This window comes from Zonotrichia albicollis, chromosome 9, assembly GCF_047830755.1.
Source record: "Zonotrichia albicollis isolate bZonAlb1 chromosome 9, bZonAlb1.hap1, whole genome shotgun sequence".
Taxonomy (NCBI): Eukaryota; Metazoa; Chordata; class Aves; order Passeriformes; family Passerellidae; genus Zonotrichia; species Zonotrichia albicollis.
The window spans coordinates 21,448,175-21,472,773 of record NC_133827.1 but is presented as its reverse complement, the minus strand read 5'-3'; the positions used below and the strand labels follow the sequence as shown (position 1 = coordinate 21,472,773).

The 24,599-nt window shown below is 53.5% G+C and overlaps 1 protein-coding gene across 1 annotated transcript; it reads left to right on the top strand.

Annotated features, from left to right (window-relative positions):
• The first annotated feature begins 366 nt into the window (after positions 1–366).
• SLCO2A1 (solute carrier organic anion transporter family member 2A1) lies at positions 367–23,330 on the top strand. The gene is made up of 14 exons (XM_005489543.4): positions 367–675; positions 10,433–10,570; positions 12,873–13,035; positions 14,486–14,701; positions 15,730–15,828; positions 17,372–17,499; positions 18,477–18,558; positions 19,382–19,546; positions 19,829–20,018; positions 21,015–21,174; positions 21,507–21,670; positions 22,414–22,478; positions 22,571–22,694; positions 22,787–23,330. The coding sequence occupies exons 1-14, from the start codon at positions 586–588 to the stop codon at positions 22,905–22,907; spliced, it is 1,905 nt and encodes a 634-aa protein (XP_005489600.1). The 5' UTR covers positions 367–585; the 3' UTR covers positions 22,908–23,330.
• Positions 23,331–24,599: the final 1,269 nt, after the last annotated feature.

Here is a 24,599-nt window from a genome sequence, read left to right as displayed (position 1 = left end):
AATAAATCAGCGCTCTGCATAAACAAAGCCCTGAGAGGTGCTGGTGAAAAAAGGCAGCGCTCAGGAGCTTCACCAGTGCAGCTTTCTCGATAAAAACAAACTCTGACGGCTTTTTGTCCCTCCAAAACCCCACGGCCAAAGGAAGGACTCTCCATCTGACCACCCAGTTTTCCCCCCCCCACCACCTGGGAGCCAAGTCTCAGTTGCTGAAAGGAGACCTTTGAATTAAAGTCCCAGTGGTTTTCCTCGCACTGCCAGAGCCGTTTCCTTGCCCAGCCGGGTCCCGCAGGCTGACACAGGGGTGGCTCGGGGCGCTGGGTATCCCCAGGGTGGGCAGAGCGCTGTCACATCCCGCCCTCCGCAGCGTCCCCACCTGCGCTGCCGCGGCTTCCTGCGGCTTTAAAGTTCCCTCGCCGCGCAGAGCGAAAGAGGGAGGAGAAAGCGTTTCATCATCGCTCCCAGAGCCGGTTTATAAGGACTCGGCGCTGCCGCGGCCGGGCGCACTCGCGGGCTCGCAGGGATCCGGCACAGCCCGCGCGGACCCGGAGCAGCCCCGCAAGGCCGGGCTCCCGGGAAGCCCTCGCCATGGGAGTCCACCCCGAGGTCGGCAAATCCCCGGTTGACATCCCCAAGAGCTCCGGCACCTGCTCCAGGAGGTTTTTCTGCAATATCAAGGTAAGGATGGGGCAGGGATGCTGGCGGCGAGGGAGGGGGGTCCTGCCCTGTCCCCAGCCCACCCCAGGCACCCCCGTGAAACCAGGGGGGTTTGGTGATGCAGAATTTGAATTCCAGCTCCCGGGGCAGTCCTGGGGGGCTCTGTGAGTGATGCCCTGCTCGGCACGTGGGTGTTTCACCCCATGGAGCAGCTCTCCGTGAGCTTCCCCACGGCTCTGGTACACGGTGTGCTGCTGCTCGGGGAATGATTAACCACATCCTGGTGTGAGAAGAAAGCACTGCTTTCTTTCGGAATAACACTGGCTTGCTTTAAAAAGTTGCGAGAGCAGAGCTTTTGGGTGACAGAAACAAAACTCGGTGGGTTTTCAGGTCTGGCTGCCCAGTTCCTCACCTGGGAGTCGGTCCCTGCCTGAGCTCCAGGCTCCTGAGCTGGCTGCTGGTGTGAGAGCACACTGCTCACCCGAGCCGTGTGTCACCTTTCCCATCCCGCTGCCTTCACACCACCCCTCACCTGCCTTTCCTCCCCTCCCGCTCTTTGCCCCGCGTTTGGATGCTCCCCGAGGCTGCTGCCCGTGCTGGTTCCTGTCCCTGGGATGTCCCTGGAAGGAAGGGGGGATTTCCATCCTCCCCTGGCAGCTCCTCTTCGCACGGGCACCGTGAGCTGTTTTTGGGAACGGCCGCTGCCCGGGGATGTGCCCTGGGATGTGCCAGGGATGTGCCCGGGATGTGCCAGGTGCACCGGCGGGCAGGACCCTCCGTGCCGGGCTGTGCTTTCCCACCTCTGTTCCTGCTGTGTGCTGTGCCAGCTCTTCCCAGCCCAGAGGTTTTCAGGATATGTGGCCGTGGAGAAGGTGTCGTGCTCGGGGTGGGTTTGGGGTTTGTTTGCCAGCACCCTGCACGGAGCACGGTGCTGCTCCCCGGGCTGTGCTGGGGCTCTGTGGGATGCTATAGGGTACCACGGGCTGATCCCAGATGGTGCCTCCCACTCCCATACCCCTGAAGGTCCCCTCTGCCCAGGCTGGGCTATTCCAGCAGGTGATTTGATAGCGCTTTTTGGCTGTGGGCTCCAGGAGAAAGAGCTTGAGATTACCCTGGGCTACACTGATGTTCCTCTGGAGGGGACTGCTGACCTGTCCTCTGCTCTGCTGGAAGTGCAAAATTTGCCTCCAGCCCCCTCCAGGCTGCTGCAGTAACGACCCTGAGCTGGGGTGAGTAAAGTCACCCAAAACCAGAGCCCTTCTTGCAGTTGTTGCTCTTTTCTGGCAACTGGCAGCAAGCAAAAACAGCCTGGAGTGAAAAAACATTGCCAAACCCTCTTGCAGGATGTCAAACTTTCAGATTAAAAACAAAAGCCCCAACAAATAAGCGCTGCTCCATCTGTACAGCCCACAGGCAGCCTCAGGTTGTGGGGTGTGGGTGCCCCAGGGCCAGGCTGGGTGCTCAGCACCCCACATGCCCCAGGGCGCTTGGATGGGACCTTGTAGGGGCATCTGGCCAAGGGCAGATGACTTGGGAGTGTCACTTTGCTTGTGGCAGCAAAACCATTGCCTGCAGGAAAGCTTTGAAACTACTTTTTAAAGTTTTTACTTCAAAACTTGTAGTTTAGGATTGTTTCTGGTTTAGAGAGTCAGCAGTCTGGCAGTGGCACTGTGAAAGCACGTGAAGGAACAGTTTGAGCTCTACCCAAACAAGCTTGTTGGCATCAGAGGGATGATGTGCTCCATCTGGGATGGTGGGCAGTCAGGACACCCATCCCTCAGAGAAATATTCCTGCTTTTAAGAAAAAATGTATAAATTGACAGGCAACAAGATCCCCCACCCTTTCCTGACCTATTCACTCTTCCTGTCCTGTGACATTTGCATTAAAAACATATACATTAGCAAAAGAACTGCTTCATGTCAGAAAGGATTAGCCTGGGGGCAGTGTCAGTTCCCTCAGCCCCCAAAAATGAGTAGTATAATAAAGTGTCACAGTGGAATTTCCACTGTGGGGAATTTCCTATTTTGGGTAGTTTTGGAGTGAATGGTCATCAGAGGGCAAGGTGTGGCCAACATCTGGCTTTGAAAGGGTTTGTAGCTGTTATTTGTACAAGAAGCCACTTTACTATGAATGATGGATTATAAAAAAGCCTCATCCAGCCCCAGATTTTATGGGAAGCTGTGGACATCACCCTCCCCAGAGCTGTAAGACACAACATCCTCACACAGGCATGGCAGCTTCTGATGGGGACAGCATTTCCAACACAACAAAATTCCCTACATTTAACAGGCCTGGAAGGACACAATTAAGACTTGGAAGAGTTAACCACTAAGCTCATATTTAATCCCCAAAGCCCATGTGATGGGATCATATCCAGGGTGTCTTTTGCCGTGCTGGGGCTGAAATAACAAATAATTTTTCCATCATCTCGCCCCTCCATGATGCCTGTGGCAGGGACCACCACCCCCTGTACCAGACCCCATCTCTCTCTGGGTGTTTTCCAGGAGTGGAAAACTGGACCCAGAGCCAGTGATGTTTGGAGGTGTGGGAACACAATGGTGCCAGGGATGGGCACCGGGGAGGGAGAAGTCCTGGTGGAAAGGGGCAGTTTGGGGGATTCCATGGGATGGGGTTGGAGTCCTGGGGATGCAGGAGCGGCGCAGCTGCGCTTCAGGAAGCAATTCCCGGTGGATGTGATGTGGCCGTGGGTTGGATAGGTGCGGTTCCAGCTGCTCTGGAGCCCGGTGTGACGGTTCCGCGTGGTGCTGCGGAGTCACTGCCGGTCACACTGGGTCTGTGACACAGAGCGGGCTTGGTCCCTGCTGATAGCGCCGGGCTCCGCCTGCCCCGGCCGTGCCTCCTGGCTGAGCCAGCCCTGCTCTGCCTTCGGGCTGAGTGCTGCCCGCTGCTCCCACCCTCATCCCCTGCAAGAGACACAGCAGAGCACAAAACTCCTGCGGGTGCGGGTGCTGGCGCTGGGTGGTTTTGCTGAGCTCCGAGCTCAGCCGCAAACCTGGAGCATCCCGGTACTCCCACAGCCCTGGTGGACATGGGGATGGTGATGGTGGGACATTCAGATGGGATACTGGGGAGAAATTGTTCCCTGTGAGGATGCTGAGGTTCTGCACAAGGTGCCCAGAGAAGCTGTGGCTGCTCCTGGAACCCCAGAAGTGTCCAAGGCCAGACTGGACAGGGCTTGGAGCACCCTGGGACAGTGGAAGGTGTCCCTGCCCATGCCAGAGGGTGGAATGAGATGGGCTTCAAGCTCCCTTCCCACCCAAAACATCCCATGATTTCTCTGATCCCTCTGCTTGGACATTCACCAGAGCTGCCAGGGTCGTGCTGACTGGGTTTGGGGACTCGCAGCTGTGCTGCTCAGCAAATGCAGTATGAGCCCAACCTTCAGGTGGATGCCAGCACCTGGTGGGACTGGGGACACCGAGAGCCTCACAGCCTAAAGGACTGAAACAGGCCTGAAAGATGGAGAAGGAGCTTTTGATACCCACCCATGGCCAGGGACACCACCAGTGTCCCCCAGTCCTGAGCCCCAGCCATGTGATTTAAGCTCATCTTGGGCTTGATGATCTTGGAGGTCCTTTCCAGCCTTAATGAGGCTGTGATTCTGTGTCCATTTTCTGCTCCCAGGCAACCACTGGAGAAGTATTATTTCACAGGAATTCTCTGTTTACAGAGCCTCAATTATTCTGGCTTCTTCGCCTTTACTGTCTCATTCGTGGTTTTGAACTATTTTAATTGATTTTGGGATCCCCAGAAAGATGACAAGCAGGAGAGCTTTATAAATATCTTTTGATTTAGAGGAGCTGGACTGGTTTCAGCTGGAAGCTGGGGAGCACAGAGGAGCAGTGTGAAAGTGTTGTGAGCGCAGGCAGGGGGAGGCTTTCTTTCCATGCCTGGCATGGAAAAGGAAACAGGAGGACAACGGAGAATTATTCTCACTTATGTCAGCCAGAGGTGATCCAGAGAGAGATTTAAAAGCCTTAGGAGAGGTTTAAATTGGGTTTGAACTGGGGGAAGGAGAGGGAGGGAATGGAAGAGGGGAGGAGAGGGGACTTCAGGAGGAGACTGTGGGCTCTCAGAGTGTGATAAGGCTTGAAAGCATCCTGGGGTGAAGGTGCTGGGAGCAGGGAGCAGAGTAGGGAGCTCTCACCTCCCTGGGGAGGCTGGATGTCTCCTGCAGAGGAAACAGAGCCTGGCCCTGGGGTCTGAGGTCCCAACGGCAGCAGGACAAGTTTTTGTCCCTTCCTTCCAAGGGACCAAAGGAATTTGCTGAGGAGTGTACTCTAGAAGCCTGGAGATGTACCAGTTGTTCTCTCATATCCTGTTGGAAAAGATTATTAATGTCTTTGTTTAGCCAGAACAGGAGATTTATCAAGGCACAGATCTGGAGGCAACGTGGCTGTAGGTTTGGAGAGGGGAACACGGAAAGGAGAAAGTGATGGCTGATTAGAGCCATTGATGTAAGCTGGAAAATCAAAGCAATTTTGCAATCCTGGGCACTGTGCAGGCTGGATGAGTGTTTGTGGCAAAGACACCAGGAGGGTCCTCAGTGACAGGAGAAGAAGGACCAGGGTCTTCCAGCATTTGTGGTGATGATGCTGGGCTTGGATGGTCCAACACTATGCTCACATCTGCTTTTGGTGGGATCAGGCTCCAGAAGGGAAGAACCACCTGGGTCTCCACCAGCAACACCAGCAGTGGGATGAGGAAAAAGATGGGTTGGAAAGTTTAGTGGGATCAAGGTCTAGGAGACCTGAGGCAAGGTAATTTTATGAGGGGCGAGGTGGTTGGGTGCCCAAACACAAGCAAGGAGTGGTCAGTGTAGATAAGATTATGGGAGCAGGACGGGAGAGGAGTGACGCTGATAGGGAGCACGAGGCCGGGCAGGCAGGAGCAGTGTTTGCACACACTTGTGGGTCAGGCACAGCACTGCCAGCCTGGACCTGCCTCAGGGAAACCCTCAGTGGGTCCTGATGGCCCACAATGAAAAGAGACCTCCAGGAAAGAATGAAGGAACACCAACCAACCACCCTGCCAGAGGGAGGAGAGGCTGAGGGATGCCCAGCATCCTATTTTGAGGGGGATTTTTTCTCAGGAAGCATCCCACACTGAGGGTCTGCCTGAGCAATGCTCTGCAGCCAAAACCCTCCATTCTGGGCAAAGCTGGGCTCACCTGGGCCTTGGGAAGGGATGCAGTGCCAGGAAATCCCGTGTGTGTGTTTGTTGCAAAAAGAGCAAATATTGTCTTTGCATGTGACAGCTGGGCGTGTAAAACATGCGTGGCTTGGCAGTAGACAGTCGTCATTCCAGCGTGCTTCAGACAATCCCTGATCAGGTTACTTTATACATTATTTTATTATTTGCAATACAAATCCCACTTAGAAGCCAAATTCTGCCATCAGGCCAGGCTCAGAGGTTCTGTGCCAAAGGATGGGCTCTGTGCAGGGTGTTTCGTTCCCTTTGTGGAAATGCTGTGCTTTTTTTTCATCCTTCTTGGTAGTTCTTGATCTACAAATCCAGGCAGCTACCCATAGGAAAGTGATGCCAAGGGGGGATATATTGTGTATTTCCCCACTCTATTTAACCCTAACCCTACACTTTCCATATCCAGCTGACATATTTCTTTTGGGCTGGGTGTCCTCAGCTGTCCTACAGCTGGAGGATCTCCCAGTGTAGTAAGAGTTGATCTTACTACTCTAAAATAAACATTCTGTCTTCTCCCTGTTAAAATTTTGGGGATATTCTTATTAATTCCTACAGTTCCCCCTCCTTTTCCTTTTTTTTCTCTTGCAAGCTCAGGAGATTAAAGCACAGGGAGACTCCAGAGGTAGGCAGCTTGGAGTCTTTTCCACCCTCTTTATCTCCAACCAGGGCTGCCAAGGGGAAGACACTGAAAAATGAGGTGAGGGATGAATTTGAACAGGAACTGTGGAAGCAGAGCAAGGAATTAACCCTTAACTCACTCCTCCAGCTGGAGCAATGGCCATGCCACGCGTAGCAGGATCCGCAGAGCAGAGTTAGGCTCCCACCTGGAAGAGCCTTATCCTGACTCCTGGAGATCCCTGGAGGCTCCATAGAGATGGTTGAAATGAAACCTGAGTATTTGTTGGACACATCTCAGATGGAAGTCTAGGTTGGGATTGACTGAATCCTTGCCAGCTCTCATGGAAGGACCAGTCCTTCCCCTTCTGTGCCATGGGGTGGGTTTCTCTTCCTTTGGAAAAAGCTCTGCCCTTTTGGGGAGGCGCTGGTCCCACGAGCTGGGTGGGGGCAGCAGCCTGTGTCCCCCAGGAGTTTGCTTCCCTTCTAACTGCAGCTCCTTTTGGAAGGGAGTCAAGTGCCTTGTACAAACAGCCTGGAGTCGGGATTGCTCCGAAAGAACCGCGGGGACGATTACGAGGGGATTTTGGGGAGGTCCATCCACGTGGGCGCGCGCCTTTGGCCTTCCTGTGCTGCTCCCTGCCTGTCTGCCCTGTTTGCCTGCAGCTCCAGAAATGCTCCAGGCTCCCGTGGGAGCCTCTGCTCCGGAGGGTCAGCGCTTGGGAGTGCCCCAGCTCCTCAGCCTCCCACCGCGGCTTTGCGTCAGCCAAACCTCCCGCCGGCGAGCCCAGCTCCTCCTGAAGAGCCCCTTCTTGTCATCGGGGAAGATGGATTAGGGCAGCTCCCTCCCCTCCTGGGGCAGCACAGCACATCTGGAGCAGCTGGAAGGGCTGGGATGGGGCTGGTTTCCGTACACCGGCAGGTTGTGGGTGGTCAGTGTGAGCATGTGGGGATGGGAACACGTGGGAAGAGAGACAGGGATGGGAGAGGCAGGAGGATGGTGCCCCTCATGTCCACCAGCCTCAGGGTGTGCAGGGACTCCTTCTGGGGAGCCCTCCAAGTAAGGTCCTCTCCCAGTTTTTTGCACTCAGAGCCTTCAAGGTTTAGAATGTCCTTATTATAATTAAAACTGAGTCTGCTGAGTTCCAAGGAAGTCTTGAATCAGACCTCATGTCACCTCCAGATGCTTGGAGTGTGTCTGGAAAAGCCAGACTCCACTGCACAAGTCCTGGAGCAAAGGTTGTTTTGCCTTTTCTGGCTGTTTGGGGTGGCAGGTTCTTCCCAAGAAAAAAAATCACCCCTGCCCTTCCCCTCCCATTCCCAGCTCCGCACATCCGCGGGCTGAGGCTGCTGTGTGGTCTCAGGGTGGGATCCCATCCCACGTCCCGGGAGCATCCAGGCTTTGCCGCCTTTCCGGTTCATCCTGCAGACAGGAGCTGCACTAGAAGGACCCACGGGCAGGGGGAAGCAGTCACACCGCAAGGCTTTCCCCTCCCTTTGCTGGTGCTCTCCAGCTGCATTTCTCCTGCCTCATCTTCCCTCCTGGCAGGCAGCCCCAGCTTGTTCCCAGGCATCTCTGGAGCCAGGGCTCTGTTTTGGCCATCCCAGGTTATCAGCAAGGCATGAACACATCTCAGGGTATGTCCTGGCAGCTCTGCCTTTCCCTCCCATGGCTTGTCCCTCTCCTCTCCTCTCCTGCCATGGTTCCCATGGTCCTTCCATGCCTCCAGCCCATCTCCTGCCACCCCCATCATTCTGAGGAGCCAGGCTGCCTCTCCTCCTCATCTCCCCTCCGTGCCAGCATCCCCTCTGTCCGTGACACTCTGTGTTCCCATCTGCCCTGGGGTCAGGCTGACATTTGCTGTGCTAAATTCAGCCTTGGTGATCCACCCTCTTCCCTCCCTGTTGGTAAACAGCTCAGCTTCCCTGGCTGGCGCCTGCCTGCAGGAGAGCTCTGAGTCCAGCTGCTCTGGGGCTCCCACACCGCTGCTGTTCAACCAGCACTTCCTTGCTCCAGTGCCTTCTCTAGAGCCTGCCCAGAGCCACATGGACTCAAACTGATGTTCTCTGGCAGCAAGATCCCCTCCCTGGCTGCCATCCTCACCCCTCTGCTCCAGATCAACCCACGATGATTCCAAGCCAGGCCTGGGGAAGTGGTGGATCCGGCTCCCACCCACAGGATTTTGTCCTGGGATGGGATTTCAAGTGTGGGAGCTGATGGTGGGAGGATGGAGAGGTCATTCATCTTCAAGAGTTTACTGGCAGATATTTCACTTCCACTTTGGCCCTGTCTGGGAGGATTTCCCACGTTACACCCCAAATTCCTGTTCTGCAGCTTTTTGTTGGGGCAAAGTCCCGGCTTGGGACTTTGTCCTCTCCTGGTTATTGCAATGGCAGTGCCAGCCTGATGCCAGCCTGGTGCCAGCCTGATGCCAGCCTGTCTGCTCTCATCCCTCTTAGATGTGGCTGGGGACTCCATGATGGTAGCTTGTGCCTGTGATCCTTCCTTCCTCATTTTTGGGTGTTTGCCTTTCTCCTTCATCTTCCCCATGGTCTCAAGGGTTTTCCAAGCCTGCCCTCACACTGCCAGGGCTCCATTTTCTCCTTCATCTCCATCCTCTTCTCTTTTTCTGTCTCTCCCATCCCTTATGCTTTTAGATTCCCAGCCAAGTCTGTTGCCTGAATCTCTCTTCCTTCACAGAAGAAGACTCCCAAGAAACCATTTTCTTGCACATCTTCTACCCAAATTCTGCTACAATTGCTGGGCCTGGCCATGCACCATCCCCTGCTCCCTAAACACAACTCCACCCACTGATGGAATTTGCATCCTCCAAGCTGGTCTTTTTTGATTATTTTTTTTATCATTTAATGGGTCAGGACTACTGGGTGCTACCGCCCTTCCAGATAAATACTCATAAGGACTATTGCTGCTGTTCTGGCCAAGAACATCAGGAATCTGTCAGCCCTTTGATCCCCCATTCCATCATCTTGCCCTTCCCGATGTTATCATTGAGGGACACTCTTCCGGTATTCAGCAAATATTTGATTTCCTCTGAATCTAAATTAAAAGATCTTTTCCCATCTGGTTTTTTATTATTATTATTATTTGTTTGTTGGGATTTTCAAAAATTGATTTTAAAATGCTTTTGGCACCGCGTGGATACATTCCATTCCAAGAAAAATAAAGGAAAACTGTTCTGACTAAATATAGATCAAAAGGCACTTGTGAGTTGCCTCTTGCATCCCTGGCTGAGAGAGCTCTCCTCTCCCAGCCCACCCAGGCTATTTCAGCCAGATTGCTCCCAAATTCTCTGTGTTCCCTCCTCTGCCTCTGCTCACCTTGGCTCCTGGCTCAGCTCACTGCCCAGCTCAAGGGAAAATGCTGGGTTTGGAATCCTATTTTGGAATCTTCCAGTAGTGAGAAATACGCTGTGCATATTTCATCCTCTCCCGCTGGGGCTTTTAACACCCTTTTTCGACTTTTTCTAGCAACATCCCTTGGAGCAGGTTCAGTTAATTGACTTTCCAGCTGAGGGAATTGCAGGATGCTCCATGCCAGAGGTGCATTTGCCAGTGGCCAAAGCCAGCTGGAATACACTCATCAGGATGTGGTCACCAGCAGTCACACAGCAGCAGGGCACTGTGGTCTCACATGGCCTCAAAGGGTGCATGGAGGGGCCCACATCAAATATCAGGGAAAATTCTTCACTGAAAGAGTGGTTAATCATTGGAACAGGCTGCCTAGGGAAGTGGTGGGGTCACCATCCCTGGAAGTGTCCAAACAGCAAGTAGATGTGGCACTTCTCAATAAGGTTTAGTGGGCATGGCAGTACCTGGTCCAAGGTTGGACCTGATGGCCTTGGAGGTCTTTTCCAGCCTTACTGAGTCTGTGATTCCTGCTGTGTCCTCATTGGGGTGTCCCTCTCTGTTTGCCCACAGGTGTTTGTGCTGTGCCATGGGCTCCTGCAGCTCTCCCAGCTCCTCTACAGCGCCAACTTCAAGAGCAGCCTCACCACCATCGAGAAGCGCTTCGGGCTCTCCAGCCTCTCCTCAGGCTTCATCTCCAGCTTGCACGAGGTAACTGGGGCAGCAGCACCCAAAGGGTGGCCAGGATTTGGGTGACACCTTCCCAAAGCAGGGCTGCTCACAGCCAGGGCTTCCTCGGGCTCCCTGTGCTGGGAGAGCAGCTGTGCTGTGCCCTGGGACACCTCCTCACACCTCATTCTGCTCTGCCACGTCCAGGGGGAATGGGGGGTCCTGTGGGGGTGGCCCTTGGACAAGAGCAGACTTACACTGGATGGAATTCCAGAATGGTTTGGGTTGGAAGGGATCCTAAAGTTCATCCCATTTCATTGCACCCCCTGCCATGGGCAGGGACACCTTCCACTATCCCAGGTGGCTCCAAACGCCATCTAACCCTGCCTTCAACACTTCCAGGGATCCAAAAGCAGCCTCAACTTCTCTGGGCAACAGTGCCAGGGCCTCCCCACCCTCACAGAGAGGAATTCCTTCCCAATATCCCACCTAACCCTGCCCTCTGTCTGTTTAAGGCATATTGCTGAGCCGCCTGAGGATTTTCTCACAAACACTTTCTTATCAAGAAATCCCTTGAAATGAGTTTCCTCCTTCACATTTCCAGGAATTCTGTCCTTCCTAGCAGCTCTTCGAGGCCTGGGAAATGACAGGAAAAGATCTGCTGGCTGGGAGTTTTTTGCTGGCACCAAGTGGCAGCACACTTGCTCATGAGCTCCCTGGTGAGCACAGGGATGCTCCATCAAGAATCTGGACACTGGGAATCCTCCTGGATCCCTGGGGAAGAGGTCTTACCTCAACCAGCATGGACATCTGGGATTGAAAAGATGTCTCAGGGCCCGCTGAGACTTCCTGCTGTCTGTGACTGTGTGAGGTGCCCTGCCTGTCCAGGACAGCAATCTTAGTGCATTGCCTACTGCAATTCCAAGAACAAAACCCACAGAGAGACAAACAAGGGAGCCCACACAAACATAAATACAGAGTTTTCTTAGCCATACATAGAATCACAGAGTGGTTTGGGTTGGAAGGGACCTTTAAAGGCCATCTTGCTCCACCCCCTGCAATGAGCAGGGACAGCTTCAACATGCCAGAGCTAAAATGATGTTTAGGCTGTCCTGTTAAAGCCCTTGTAATGGGAATTTTGTGGTATTCACCCACTTGCCTGAGCAAGCTGTGTGGTTTCATGGCTTTCTAGTTGATGCTGTCTGCAGTTGCAAATGCCCAGGGTCATAAATATTTGCAGTGAGCTGGACTTTGTAGCAGGGCTCATGTCCGTTTGAGTCACTGGAGTGGAGGCAATGTGTTTCATTCCTTGCTGGTTTTGGAGGAATTGTCAGTTTATGCCACATCAGTCAATCTCTTCTGCCAGGGAACAAGGGACAGGACAAGAAGAAATGGCCTCAAGCTGGGCCAGGGGGGGTTTAGTTTGTGTATGAGAGAAAATTTCCTCCCAGAAAGGGCTGCCAAGCCCTGGCACAGCTGCCCAGGGCAGTGGTGGAGTCCCCATCCTCGGAGGGGTTTAACAGATGCGTGGATGTGGCACTTGGGGACATGGGTGGCCTTGGCAGTGCTGAGGGAGCAGTTGGACCTGACGGTCTTGGAGAGTTTTTCCAACCTCTTGGAGTTTAGTTGTTAATTGCTGCCCCGAGATGTGTAGGATGTCTCTGTTTCAGTCCGTGCGTCCAAAGAACGAGTCAGAGCTCTTCAGTTTTCGGTCTTGAAGTTGTTTATTAATTCTTATTTATAAAATTCTTATTTATAAATGTTTATTTTCTTTCTGTCCAGCTGAGGTCTGCTCAGCAGGGCAGCCACAGGCACTCTGACCACCCTCGAGGCGGTGTTGTCCTTTTATACTACAAACTACCTATAACATATTTACACTTAATTCCCAACTCCTATCACCTATGTTAGACAGTGAGTGAACTTCTACTCTAAACCAGTCCCAAAGTGCCAACATCACAGCAAAATATGGAGCCAAGGAGAAGAAGAAGAAAGGCTGGACATGCCCAAGTTCCTCCATCTTGTCCCCAAAACCCCCATTCCAAAAATCCCAAAATCTACATTTTCACCCTGTGATAATTTTATTATTATACTATCCAAGCTTCTGTGACTTTCAGGTCCTCATACAAAGCTGGTAACTTGCTCCAAGGGTCACAATCAAATCCCCAGGTGCTCTGGGCTGTGTGCCAGGGTCTCTGAGCCCTCTGGCAGGGCCTGGCAGCTCTGAACACCCGGAGGGATGTGCTGAGTTCTGACATTGATGATCTTAGAGGTCTCTCCCAACCTCATCACTCTGTGATTCTGTGTGGATTCTCACCTTCCTCCCCGTTCTCTGTGCCTTTTCCAGATTGGCAACGTGGTGCTCATCATCTTTGTCAGCTACTTCGGCAGCCGCGTGCACCGCCCGCGCGTCATCGGCCTGGGCGGGCTGCTGCTGGCGCTGGGCGCCTTCCTGGTCACCCTGCCACACTTCCTCTCGGGCCCCTACGAGTACACTGCCCTCAGCACGGGTGAGTGGCACCGGCTGGGCCCCCACACACCCGCACCAGCTGCTCCAGAGGGGTGATGTGGGACTGCCCCCCAAAGCAAGGGGGTGTTTCCAGGGCACGCGTGATTCACACAGAGCCTTAAGGTGGGGCAGTTGCTGGTCAAACCTGATGTCATTACAGCTTTGGAACCCCTTCTGAATGCCAAAATTGCATGTGGGATTTCTTCTGCCTCTCCTGCACATGTTATTCCAGCTGTTGTTACAGAATCATGGAATGGCTTGAGTTTGAAGGGACCTTAAAGCCCTTCATTCCACCCCGTGCCATGGGCAGGGACACCTTCCACTGTCCCAGGTGGCTCCAAGTCTGTCTTTGAACACTTCCAGGAATGGGGCAGCCACAGTTTCTCTGAGATGGTAGGTTTAGATTAAATATGAGGGAGACATTCCTCCCTGTGAGGATGGTGAGGTCCTGGCACAGGGTGCCCACAGCAGCTGTGGCTGCCCCTGCATCCCTGGAAGTGCCCAATGCCAGGCTGGACAGGGCTTGGAGCAGCCTGGGACAGTGGGAGGTGTCCCTGCCCATGGCAGGGGTGGGACTGGATGGGCTTTAAGGTCCCTTCCAACCCAAAGCATTCTGGAATTCTGTGATATAGCAAAGCTCCCCTGTCCCCATGCTCTGCTCTGGCCAGGATCCTGATCTGATCCAGCCCAAGGAAGGCTGCTGCTTTCACTGGGAAGGCTTGGGGAACAAGCTCATGTGAACAATGACAGCTCACTTTTCCATGCAGAATGGAAATGACCCAAAAGTTCTGCACAGAACACAATTCTTTCAGAACAACTTTCCTAAACTGAATAGGATTAGAGGATGGACTGCAAAACCAGATGGACAGGGCAGAGATATTGACATTATGAGGATTGCCGGATGGCAAAGAACATATTCAGTCTGTGAACAGCCCCTGAAGAGACTTCAGTCCTGGTGGAAGTTTCTATGGCAGTCTGGAGCAGGGTGAAGTCCCCTGGTGTCTGGGCTGTATGAAGAAGCAAGGGCCATGTTTTGGAAGGAGCTGGGCCACTCCTGAGCCGTGGGGACAGCAGGGATTCAGGGCAGGGTGTTCTGCTTAGGGCAGCCAGGTGACCCCAGAGGGCATCACTCGCTGCTCCTGCCTGGGTACCACAAGGGAGCAGAGACAGCAAAAACCAGCCATGAGTTAGCTCTGCCCTCGTCAAACCATGGAACTCTTTAAAAGTGTGATTCAAATCATAGTCTGTTTGTTTGCTGACCTCATATAATACTGCAAAGGAAGTACAGGGTGATGAGAACTGCTGAATAAAATGAGCAATCCATCCAAAATCCAGCAGTTTGTGCCTACTCAGTGAGTTTGGGAGATTCCTGCTATTTGGGGATTTAGTGTGGGAGGAGGCAGGGGATACAGTACTCAGTGTTGGAATGCTCATTTTTTTTCCCCTTCCAGGTAACAAAAGCCAGGGGCAGGACGAGCTGTGCTATGCAGAGAGCAGATTTGTGTGCTCAAACAGCACCAAGGACCCAGAGAAGGAGGCCAGCAGCGTGTGGGCCATGATGGTCATTGCCCAGCTGCTGGCTGGGATTGGCACCGTGCCCATCCAGCCCTTTGGGATATCCTATGTGGATGACTTTGCAGACTCCAACAATTCCCCACTCTATGTTGGTAAGTGGGAACATTGCTGTGCAGTGTTTTGTTTCGCAGAATCCCAGGGTGGTTTGGGTGGGAAGGGATCTGAAAGCTCATCCAGGTTCACCTGGGCAGGGACCTTCCATTATCCCAGGTTCCTCCAAGCTCCAGTATCCTTGTCTTCCCTCTGCAGTGAGGGATCACTGTCCAATGAATTGTCCCACTGATCCCTTAGAATTCTCAAATCTGCAAGGAAAACAAAGGAAAGAGTATTGAAGGAACCTGAAAGGTTCTAAAGAGGAAGGAAAGAGGGACTGATGTGTTGTTTACAATATTGGTGCTATGGGAATGTCTGTCAGGGTGAATGGCTCCAGGGTTGCCTCAGTATAGCAGAAATTCCATCTCCTCAATTCCCTTTTCATTTTATGTCTGATGCAGCTCAAGCTCATTACCTCCTTTCAAACATCTTGAGAAAGTTGTGTGAAGAGTTTCTCTCAAGGAGGGAACTTGGATCCTGTCATTGCAAACAAATGAAAGGAAAATGTTCTGACCTTATGGGTTATCTATTTTGGCATGGGAGGGTTCAGCTACACCCAGGGTGGTCTGGTGGCCTTTTTGCCCTCAGAATCTTTCACCTCTCCTGACGTTTACACCAAAATATTTTTCCTTGAATCTGAGGATTAGTATGTGTTTTTTCCCTTGGCACGTTAGAGGACACGAAGGTCTCAATCACCTGGATGTTAGTGCCCTGCTGCTCCCTGGGGTTCAGGAATATCATGAATATTAATGACGTAGCTGACTACTTGTATTGTGTCAGCAAAGCCTTGATGGCAGCAGAGCAGAGGGAATTTGTCCTCAGGCAGCTGCCTTCCCCCTCTGTTCTGCCAGACAAACACCACCTTCAGTGTCAGGGCAGTGAGGACCTTCTCACTGTGAGGAAGGGTGCTTTCTCCCCTCTGTGTGCTGTGCCACCATTCCTGCATTTCCTGGGAAGACAGAAGCCACATCTGCATGGGAACTACAATTCCCTGCTCACAGGGGCTCTCTGTGCTCCCTTTTCCCAGCCATCCTCTTTGCCATTGCTGTGTTTGGCCCTGCCTTTGGATACCTGCTGGGCTCCGTGGTGCTGCGGCTCTTCGTGGACATCGGGAGGGTTCACACTGGTGAGTATTGCTCGGGTAGCACGGGCCCCAAACACCCTCTGTGGGCCACAAGGTCACTCTGAGATGAAAGGTGACAGAAGCCACCAGTCCTGTGACCCACAAAACCCTGCAAAGATCCGACCTGGAAAAGTCATACTCGATTCTGTCACCTCATAAGATACAGGTGGTCCTGACACTACCACTGAAGGAGAGCCCTGGGCAGGGACATTCCAATGCCCAACCCATGGTGCTGCACTGGAGGTCATGGCTGGGTCTGCCCGCTGCCACCACACTGAGGAGGTCCCACAATCCCGGCGTGGTGGTGGAGAGGAGCAGGGAAACCTGAGGAATCCATGATGGAGAAGAGAACCACAGAGCAAGCACTGCCCTATGGATACACAGAGAACTTGGGTGTACTCATCCTCCTCCCCAGCACGTGCAGAGCGAGGGGCTGAGCTGACGCCACCACAGGGACAATTTGCTTTATCCATGGCATGTGCTTATTATTTCTGGTAACTTAATCACTAAAGAATTCACCCCAGCTCCATCATTAACGTGGCTTTTCCTGTGTTTCCTTAGAGAGATCAGAGCCTGCCTGACATTTTTGTCCGGTGCCTGATAAGAATAATAAATGAACGTGGGCAGGAAATGCCAAACAGCCTTGGCCCCTTCCCCACAGCGGCAGACGGATTTAGCAGCCTCTCCTGGTCGCTCCATGATGACGTCCAGGCTCCAGAGTGGAGTGCTCCTGTTTGGGGAAGTGGGCTGATTGTTCCACAGGGGTGTGGGCTCCTCTCCTGTCACACCCTGGCACGGAGCTCCATCCCAAACTGGCCATGGCTCCATCCTGGCTGTGGGCAGCTGAGTCCCCAAGGCAGGCCAGGCAATCTGTCAGACCTCTCATGAGCATCCCTTGGCCCAGCCAAAGGATGTGTGTGCTGGAGACAGCGAGGCTCTCACCTTCTCCTCCTTTTTCCGGAGAAGACGCCCGGAGTTTGGTGCACTCGGAAACCGGGAGCTTCTGCCAGCACAGGGCCTTCCCTCGGTCCTGTGAGCAGAAAGTGACCCAGCCTGGAACAATGGGACAGCAACTTTTTCCAGGAAAGCAGCACAGCCTTTCCCAGTCCCTGTCTTGGCTCAGCAGCCCTGTCAGCAGCATGGTCCAACCCACTGTGTTCTCCGGGCAGAGGATGGAGTCAGGCCCCCATAATCTCTGCGTCACTGGTTGGCTCAGGGGTTAGAGCTGAACCTGGGCCACCAGTGTGCTTCCACGCTGACCAAATCCATCCTGCACTCACCTGGGAGGTTTGGTACAGCTGGGATGAGTGGCAGTGGTTGTTTCCTTAGCCAGGGAAAGCACAGGCCAAACACAGCCAGGGCTGCTCTTGCTGCCAGCACTGGTAGGAGCTCCCACCTCCATCCATTTCTCTTACATGCCAGTGCAGAGACCCTTGGGTTGTGCCCACAGTGACTCTGTGCAGGCTCCACCAGCCCATATTCCCATGGAGCTGTGTCCCTGTCACCCCTGGATCTCTCACAGTGTCCCTGTGTGTTGCACTGACAGTGGAGCTGACGCCGAGTGACCAGCGCTGGATCGGAGCCTGGTGGCTGGGGCTGCTCATCTCCTCGGGCTGCCTGGTGCTCACCTCCATCCCCTACTTCTTCTTCCCTCGGTGCATGCTGAAAGGAGAGGTGAGACCTCATCTCCAGAGCCAGGGATGTGCTCAGGGACGGAAGGCCTGTCCCCAGAGGAGAGCGGTGGGAGGGAGGAAGGCAATCCAGCATCCCTTTCCCATTAAAACAAATTTTAAAAGGTGGAAAATAATTAATGTTTATCATTTTGGTGTTTTCAAAGCCAAACCTCGCTGGTTTTGTTACAAAATTACTTTAGTTCTGTTTCAAAATTGTTTACTCATTGATTCTTTAAAGGTAAATTCAAACCCAAAATATTTCGCAGTTATGGTTGAAGGACTCCCCGGGCTTGAGCTGAACTATCTCTAAGTTTCATTTTCAGACTTTTTGCAGAGTTAAAAGGGAGATATTTTGTCAGGGGAGGAAAGATTTCCAAGCTCTTAAAACCTCCCAACAGCAAGCTGTTGTCTTGCTGCTCTGCCCAGGGGCTGAAGTGATATTTGAGATAATCCTTTAATCACAGAATCCTGGAGTGGTTTGGGTTGGAAGAACCTTAAAGCTCATCCTGCCATGGGCAGGGACACTTTCCTACAGCCCAGGTTGCTCCAAGATCCATCCAGCCTGGCCTTGGACACTCCCAGGGATGGGACAGGCACAGCTTCTCTGGATACTCTGTGCCAGAGTCTCAGCACTGCGAGAATTGTCCCCAAATATCCCATCTCACCCTAATGGCAGTGTGAAGCCATTCCCCCTTGTCCTGTCACTCCAGGCCCTTGTCCCAAGTCCCTCTCCAGCTCTCTTGGAGCCCCTTTAGCCCCTGGAATTGGCTCTCCCCAGAGCCTCCTCTTCTCCAGGAGAACACTCCCAGCTCTCCCAGCCTGGAGAAGGGCTCAGGGAACATGGGATGTGGCTTTGCTGTAATTGTCAGGCTTGGCTGGGGATCACAGGCCCCTGGGACAGCCCCTGGCCCTGCTGAGCCTGCCTGTGCCAGGACAGGGCCAGCCCTGTCAGCACAGGCTGCTCCTCTCTCCCTGCAGGAGCGGAACACGGAGGCCGGGATGCTCAGGAAGATGGAGACAGGGGCTGCCCAGGACACCTCCCTGCTGGAGTTCATCAAAAGTAAACTCCTGGGGGGCCAGGAGAGGGTGGATGGGGATGCTGGGCTGTGCTGGAGAAAGGAGGACCCCCACTCCAGCAGGTTCACACCAAGGGGGTTTGCTGGGAGCACTGTGTGTGGATCAGCTCCAGCACCACAAGGGAGAAAGGACCAGGGGAAGGTGGGCACAGCCTCCCTCTGCCTACAGACCTCTGTGGGGCCTCAATTGTTTCAAATTTTGCACTGAGAACCTTAAAACAGTAGGAGTGTGCCAGAAAAGAGTCTCTGGGAGGTCTCCAGGAGTGGGCATGGGGCTGCTGGCGCCACAGCTCCTCAGCGAGGTCACCCACTGCAGCTGATGCTGTTTATGTGGAGCCAAAACAGGCTTGAGAGGGATGTCACTGCTGAGGCACCAGATTGATGACTCTTTTAGCTGCAGGAGGATTTCTTCCCAGATAAAGCCCCTCCCTCCTTGCTTCTTCCTCCACTGCAGTCACATCCTGGAGCTGTCAGCTCTCTCTGTTCTTTATTTGGGCTTTAATGGATGCTGGCTCTCCACCACTCTCGGCTAATTAGAAAGCTCATAAGAGACCAAATAAACAGAGCTGCTCCCAGGGTCCATCTGCCTCTGTTGATGGGGCCAGAGGACACAATGTCCCATCCATGGTGCTGCCAGCTGCTGGGACACATGAGGGTGTCTCCCCTCCTGCTTTCCCATGCCCGCAGACATCCCCAGCAGTTCAGCATCATCATCCCACAGATAGCCTTACTGGGAACAGGCTAAGGGTGGGGGTTTATTCCCAGTACAAATAGCTAAAAGACATTTTTCCTACGTTTCCCCTGCAGGATTCCCAAAGATCTTCATCAGGCTGCTGCTCAACCCCCTCTTCATCCTCCTGGTGCTGGCTCAGTGCAGCTTCTCCTCCGTCATTGCGGGTCTGGCCACATTCCTCAACAAATTCCTGGAGAAGCAGTATGGTGCCTCCCCCTCCCAGGCCAACTTCCTCATAGGTGAGCATGGATGGAGGCAAAAATATCCATCAGCAGGGAGCCAACTGCCCATATTCCCCAGGCTTTTTAAATCCTGGAAAAGAAGTCAGTGAAAGCTCATTTTTGGATGATGGTTTCACTTTGGGGTAGTTGGTGACTTTCCTTAAATTCCCCACTGCCTGTCTCGGACAAGAGTTGGATCTGTGTGTTCTCCCAACTCCTGTGGGGCCCAGAGAGCTGTGCCCTGCCCATGGAGGGGTTCTGGGCAGGCAGGACCCCCCTGAAGGCTCCATCCCTCTGCAGGAGCTGTGAACCTGCCGGCAGCAGCGCTGGGGATGCTGCTGGGCGGGATCATCATGAAGCGCTTCTCCTTCTCCCTGCGCGCCATCCCGCGCTTCGCCGTCGTGGTGCTCGTCTTCTCCATCCTCATCTGCCTGCCCATCTTCTTCATGGGCTGCTCCACAGGGCACATCGAGGGCATCTACCACCCCAGGTAATGCAGGGGCTGCTCCCAGATCCTCCTTTCTCCAGCTCTTACCCATGGGGAGGGACACATGCAGGTGGAGAGGCAGAAGACGTCACCATGACGCTTCTTGCTCCTTGATCCCCACTGCATGGGGAGGAGATCTGGGTGCTCCAGAGCCCAGAGAGCTTGGGAGGGTGTTTATCCATGATTTTCTGGGCCAAACAAGCAGGGGGTAATTTTTCACTCTGGATTATTAGGGGAAAATTAGTAACATTGTGTCCACAACACTTCGCACGCTCCCAGTGTTCCAGCTGGACATCATCTTTCTCCTCACCTCAGTGGATATTTTTGGCTCTTACCATGACTTCCTAAGATAAAAATGACATTTGTGTACAAGTAGGGCTTGATGTCAAGTGCATTGAGCTCATTTCCCAGCGCACTGCCAGCAAGGAAGAGATTTCTGATGCCATCTTCCCATGTGGGGTGGAGCAGCCCCATCCCACCCTGCCCAAGGACAGCTCCCCAGGACCACATTCCTGCAGGATTCAGACTCCAGCAGATGCACTCCTTGGGGGACTGAGGGAAGACAGGGCAGATTTGGGTTTGTCCTCTTCCCTTCCACAGCCATCAGGCTTGTTTGGGAACGTGCCCACTTTCAGTTTGTGTCCATGTGGTGTTTCCAGCTGTGGCTGTTCACACATCTGTTTGTGCAGCTCTGGATGGAGCCCAGGTCCATTTCTACAGGCTGAGAATCATTTCCAGCTTAGAAAAAAAAAGGGAAAAGGAGTGTGTCAGTACTTGTTTGTAGACATAACATAATTCCTGTGACATTCACTGCACGCTTCCAGAGGTACCTGCAGGGATCAGGGGCTGGCAGAAGGCCAGGCTGCTGCTGGCAGTGTCCCAGCCCAAACAGGAACAGGAAATCTGCTCAACTAGTAGAAGGGATTTTTTTTTTTTTTTTAATTCCCCCTGTCCTATTTCTTAACTTTTTACCAATTTCTCCCCCCTCCTTTCTGGCAGTACACCCAATTCCCAGCCGCAGGTTAAGGCACGGGTTGGGTGCCAGTGCTCTAAGCAGATCTTCCACCCCGTGTGCTGGAAAAACACCACGGAATACATCTCCCCCTGCTTCGCTGGCTGCACCAACAGCACCACCAACCCCTCCAACCCCAGGCAAAAGGTGAGTAAAACAAGTGGTTAGCCAAGCAGCCTTGCTGGGAATAGTGGAGTGATGCTGTAGGAGCCCAACAAATGCAACAAGGGAGTGGAGCCTTTCCCACAAGGTGTGCTGAGCCCTGGGAAAGTGCCCTGGAGAATTGCTGTAAGGAACCAAGAACCTTGGAAGAACAGGGATGGTGGCAAATCCCATTACAGGATGCCATGGCTGTGCCTTAAAACTGGAGCTGGTGCTCTTATGGGTGTCCTGCACAGGGATGTGGGATGATTTGTCCCGAGAAGGCTGCCCCTGGAGCTGGGAGTCTGACTGTGTTTTGTTCCAAACATCTCCAACAGATCTACCACAACTGTTCCCTGAATGGGCATGAGCTGTTCTCCACCTACACGGGCTCTTGTCCAGTCAGCTGCTCCCGCATGCTCCTTCCTGCCATATTCCTCATCTCCTTTGCTGCCCTGGTCGCCTGCCTGTCCCACAACCCCCTGTACATGATGGTGTTACGGTGAGTGGTGTGTGGAGCCTATGTGATAATTCCCATGTTGGGATCAATGGGATATTATAAATGTGCAACCAGCCCAAGTCTTGGCCAAATCCAGGGCCAGCAGCTCTGTCTCTCTGGGAGCCTCTCAGGAACCCCAACACAGCCGACAGCAGGGAGACACTCTCTTGTGCCCTGAGGGTACTGAGGGTACCTAGGCTGGTCGCCTTTGCAGCAGAAGAGACACTGGAGACGTGGGTAGAAGATAAAGCGCTGACTCTTAGCAGGGGTTAATCCAAGGTTTTGTTCTAGGAGTCCCAAAGGAGCCCCTGCAGCTCAGGGGGCTCCTGCTGAGAGCCCCGGGAGCTGTGCCAAGGTTACATTTAAAGGGAGGTGGAAACCGAAAGTAGATAACATTTTACTGACCAATAAGTGACCCTAAGGGATGGGGACTGGGGGATGGACATTTAGGACAGCATATGGGGCAAGGCTTGGGGGCTGACCCCTGGCCTCTGGCTGATCACTCGACATCCTGGACCGAAGCTTCTAGATGGAGGGGATGGGATGCTGAGTGATTGACAGAGAGCCAGGGTGGGATTTGGGGATGATCTCAGCAAAGGAAAAGGATTACACAGGTAAAGGGAGGGGATACACTGTGGGGTAAACCATTTGGAGAAAATATGGGGATACAAACCCAAAACTATTACAAAGTTCTACAAAGTATAAAAACACACTACAACAGACCTCCTGTGCCTTCTCCCCTGCAGGGTGGTGAACCAGGATGAGAAGTCGTTCGCCATCGGAGTCCAGTTCTTGCTGATGAGACTGCTGGGTGAGTGTTCATCCCTGAATGAGGCTGGGGAGCTGCAGGAGGCACTGAGCCTCCTCGGGATCAGCACTGACTCCATCCTCTCTCCCCGCCAGCCTGGCTGCCGGCCCCGGCCATGTTCGGAGCCCTCATCGACTCCTCCTGCATCTACTGGCAGCAGCAGCAGTGCGCCCCGGGCCGCTTCTGCGCCTACTACAACAACGATTTCCTCCGAAACAGGTACCCTGTGTGTGCCCCTCTCTGGGCAGGGGCCCCAGCCCAGCCTGGGAAGTGCCAGCTGTGGATGTGACATGTGACTCTTCTCCTGGCAGATACTTGGGGCTGCAGGTGGGCTACAAGGTGGTGGGCACCGTGCTGCTGGCGCTCATCAGCTGGAAGGTGAAGAGGAGCAAGGAGTACAACGTGCAGGAGAAGGCGGCGGGGCTGGTGTAGCCGCCGAGGACTGACTCGCACCCCCATCACCCATTGCCACTACTTTATCTTGTTTGGGTTCGTTTTACTCGCCACGGGAGCGACTCCTCCCGCAGCCCAGGGATGCTCCGGGCCAGCACGGCATCTCCCGGGGTCCCCAGCCCGTCACCCCGGGCAGGGACAGCCCCGGCCCGCCGGAGCAGGAGGCAGAGGGGGCTGGAACAGCCGGACCCGCATTAGTGCCTGCTGCGGGCCATGGTCCCGCTCCGGTGTGACATTCCCGGCCGCGACAGGAGCAGGGGAGGTGGCTGCCAGCCTGGTGTCCCCACAGAAGTCAGCAGGGACACCGCACACGTGTTGGGACAAGACAGCACGAGGGGTTTATTGCAGAACATCTGGGGTTTGTTGCTCTTTTTATTTTTTAAATAAAGGTCACTTTTCCAACCGTGGTGAGCTCTTGGGTTCCCCACCAGCAGCAAGGCAAAGCCCTGGGGATGCTGCAGGTCACAGCCTGGCCATGCTGAGCACATAGCAGCTGGGAAAGGGGAAAAAAGGGTGACAGAGGGGGAGGAGGGCTGGTAGGGGCTACACAGAGCTCGGGGCAGCTGAGGAGCCCTGCCCACATCTCCCTGATGGGCACAGCAGAAGGTTTTACCTAAGCTTCTCATCCCCATGGGTTTGCTAGCACACATCAGTTCAGGTACTCAGCTGCCCAAGCTGGTGGCTCAGAGGAGGGACCATGAACAAAGAAATGCCTGGCAATTGAAAAGTTTCATTCCTTGTCCCTCACACCAAGAGCCTGGGGTTCTTCTCACCCTTCAATGTGTTGATGTTTGGGTTGTTTCACACCCCTCAGGTGGGTTTTGGTTGGTTCTGTCAGTCCACACTGTGATGGAACCCCATACTGCGTTTCAATACACAGATCACAACTACTCCTGCATTTTAAGGTAGTATTTTAACTGCAGCTTTGCCCATTCTAACTATTATTAATGATCTTTACTATTATCATTGATCAGACTGTCAGCTCCTGGTTTCCTTCTGATCCATCTCTGCCTGACACAGCACAGCCTTAGGCTTCACAACAAGTTCAACCCCATGGCCTAACAAGTCCAGCTACTTATGTCAAGTACTGAGCTACTTCAAAATGCTGTAATTTTTTCAATGCAGGGGGCTCTGGATAGAGAACAGTGGGTTTGGGGTGTTTTTTCAGGGGTTTTACGGGTTTAATGTACTCAGACCCTGCTGTCCTTACCTGCTGTCCCTGTGGTTGTGGCCCTGCTGCATTCATGTTTATGAAGAAAGTCGAGGGAAAAGCAAGGACAAGAGCAGACCTGCCCTGGATTTGCTCTGGATCACCAAAGTCCTCACAAAAAAGAGCTCTCCCCATGTTAACCCTATTCCTTTTCCACCTCCACCTGGCAGACTTTCCCTGAACACCCACCTGACCTTCTGTAACTTTCTCCCCTTCTTTCACACCCAGCAGGACACGCCCCAGGAGGGGCAGGTCACAAAGGGCACAAGGGGGCCCAAATGGGGCCAGGAGCTTCTGTTGGCACCCTAAAGGTGCCAGGGTGGTGGCTCTGTGCACAGGGAAGGTAACAGCTGGAGCACCTGTGCTGGGCAGCCTTAGAAACCACCCCTTGGGTTGCTGATGTCTAGGCATGGTTATTTTTGCCTTTTCATGAGTATCTCCTCCTCTTTCAGGTTTTCTGC

Bases quoted from the DNA above. Each gene is read 5' to 3' on its own strand.
- SLCO2A1 (XM_005489543.4), top strand. From the start codon at position 586: ATGGGAGTCCACCCCGAGGTCGGCAAATCCCCGGTTGACATCCCCAAG. The intron at 19,547-19,828 runs GTGAGCATGGAT...ATCCCTCTGCAG, and splicing joins CCAGGCCAACTTCCTCATAG to GAGCTGTGAACCTGCCGGCA. The intron at 21,175-21,506 runs GTGAGTAAAACA...CATCTCCAACAG, and splicing joins CCTCCAACCCCAGGCAAAAG to ATCTACCACAACTGTTCCCT.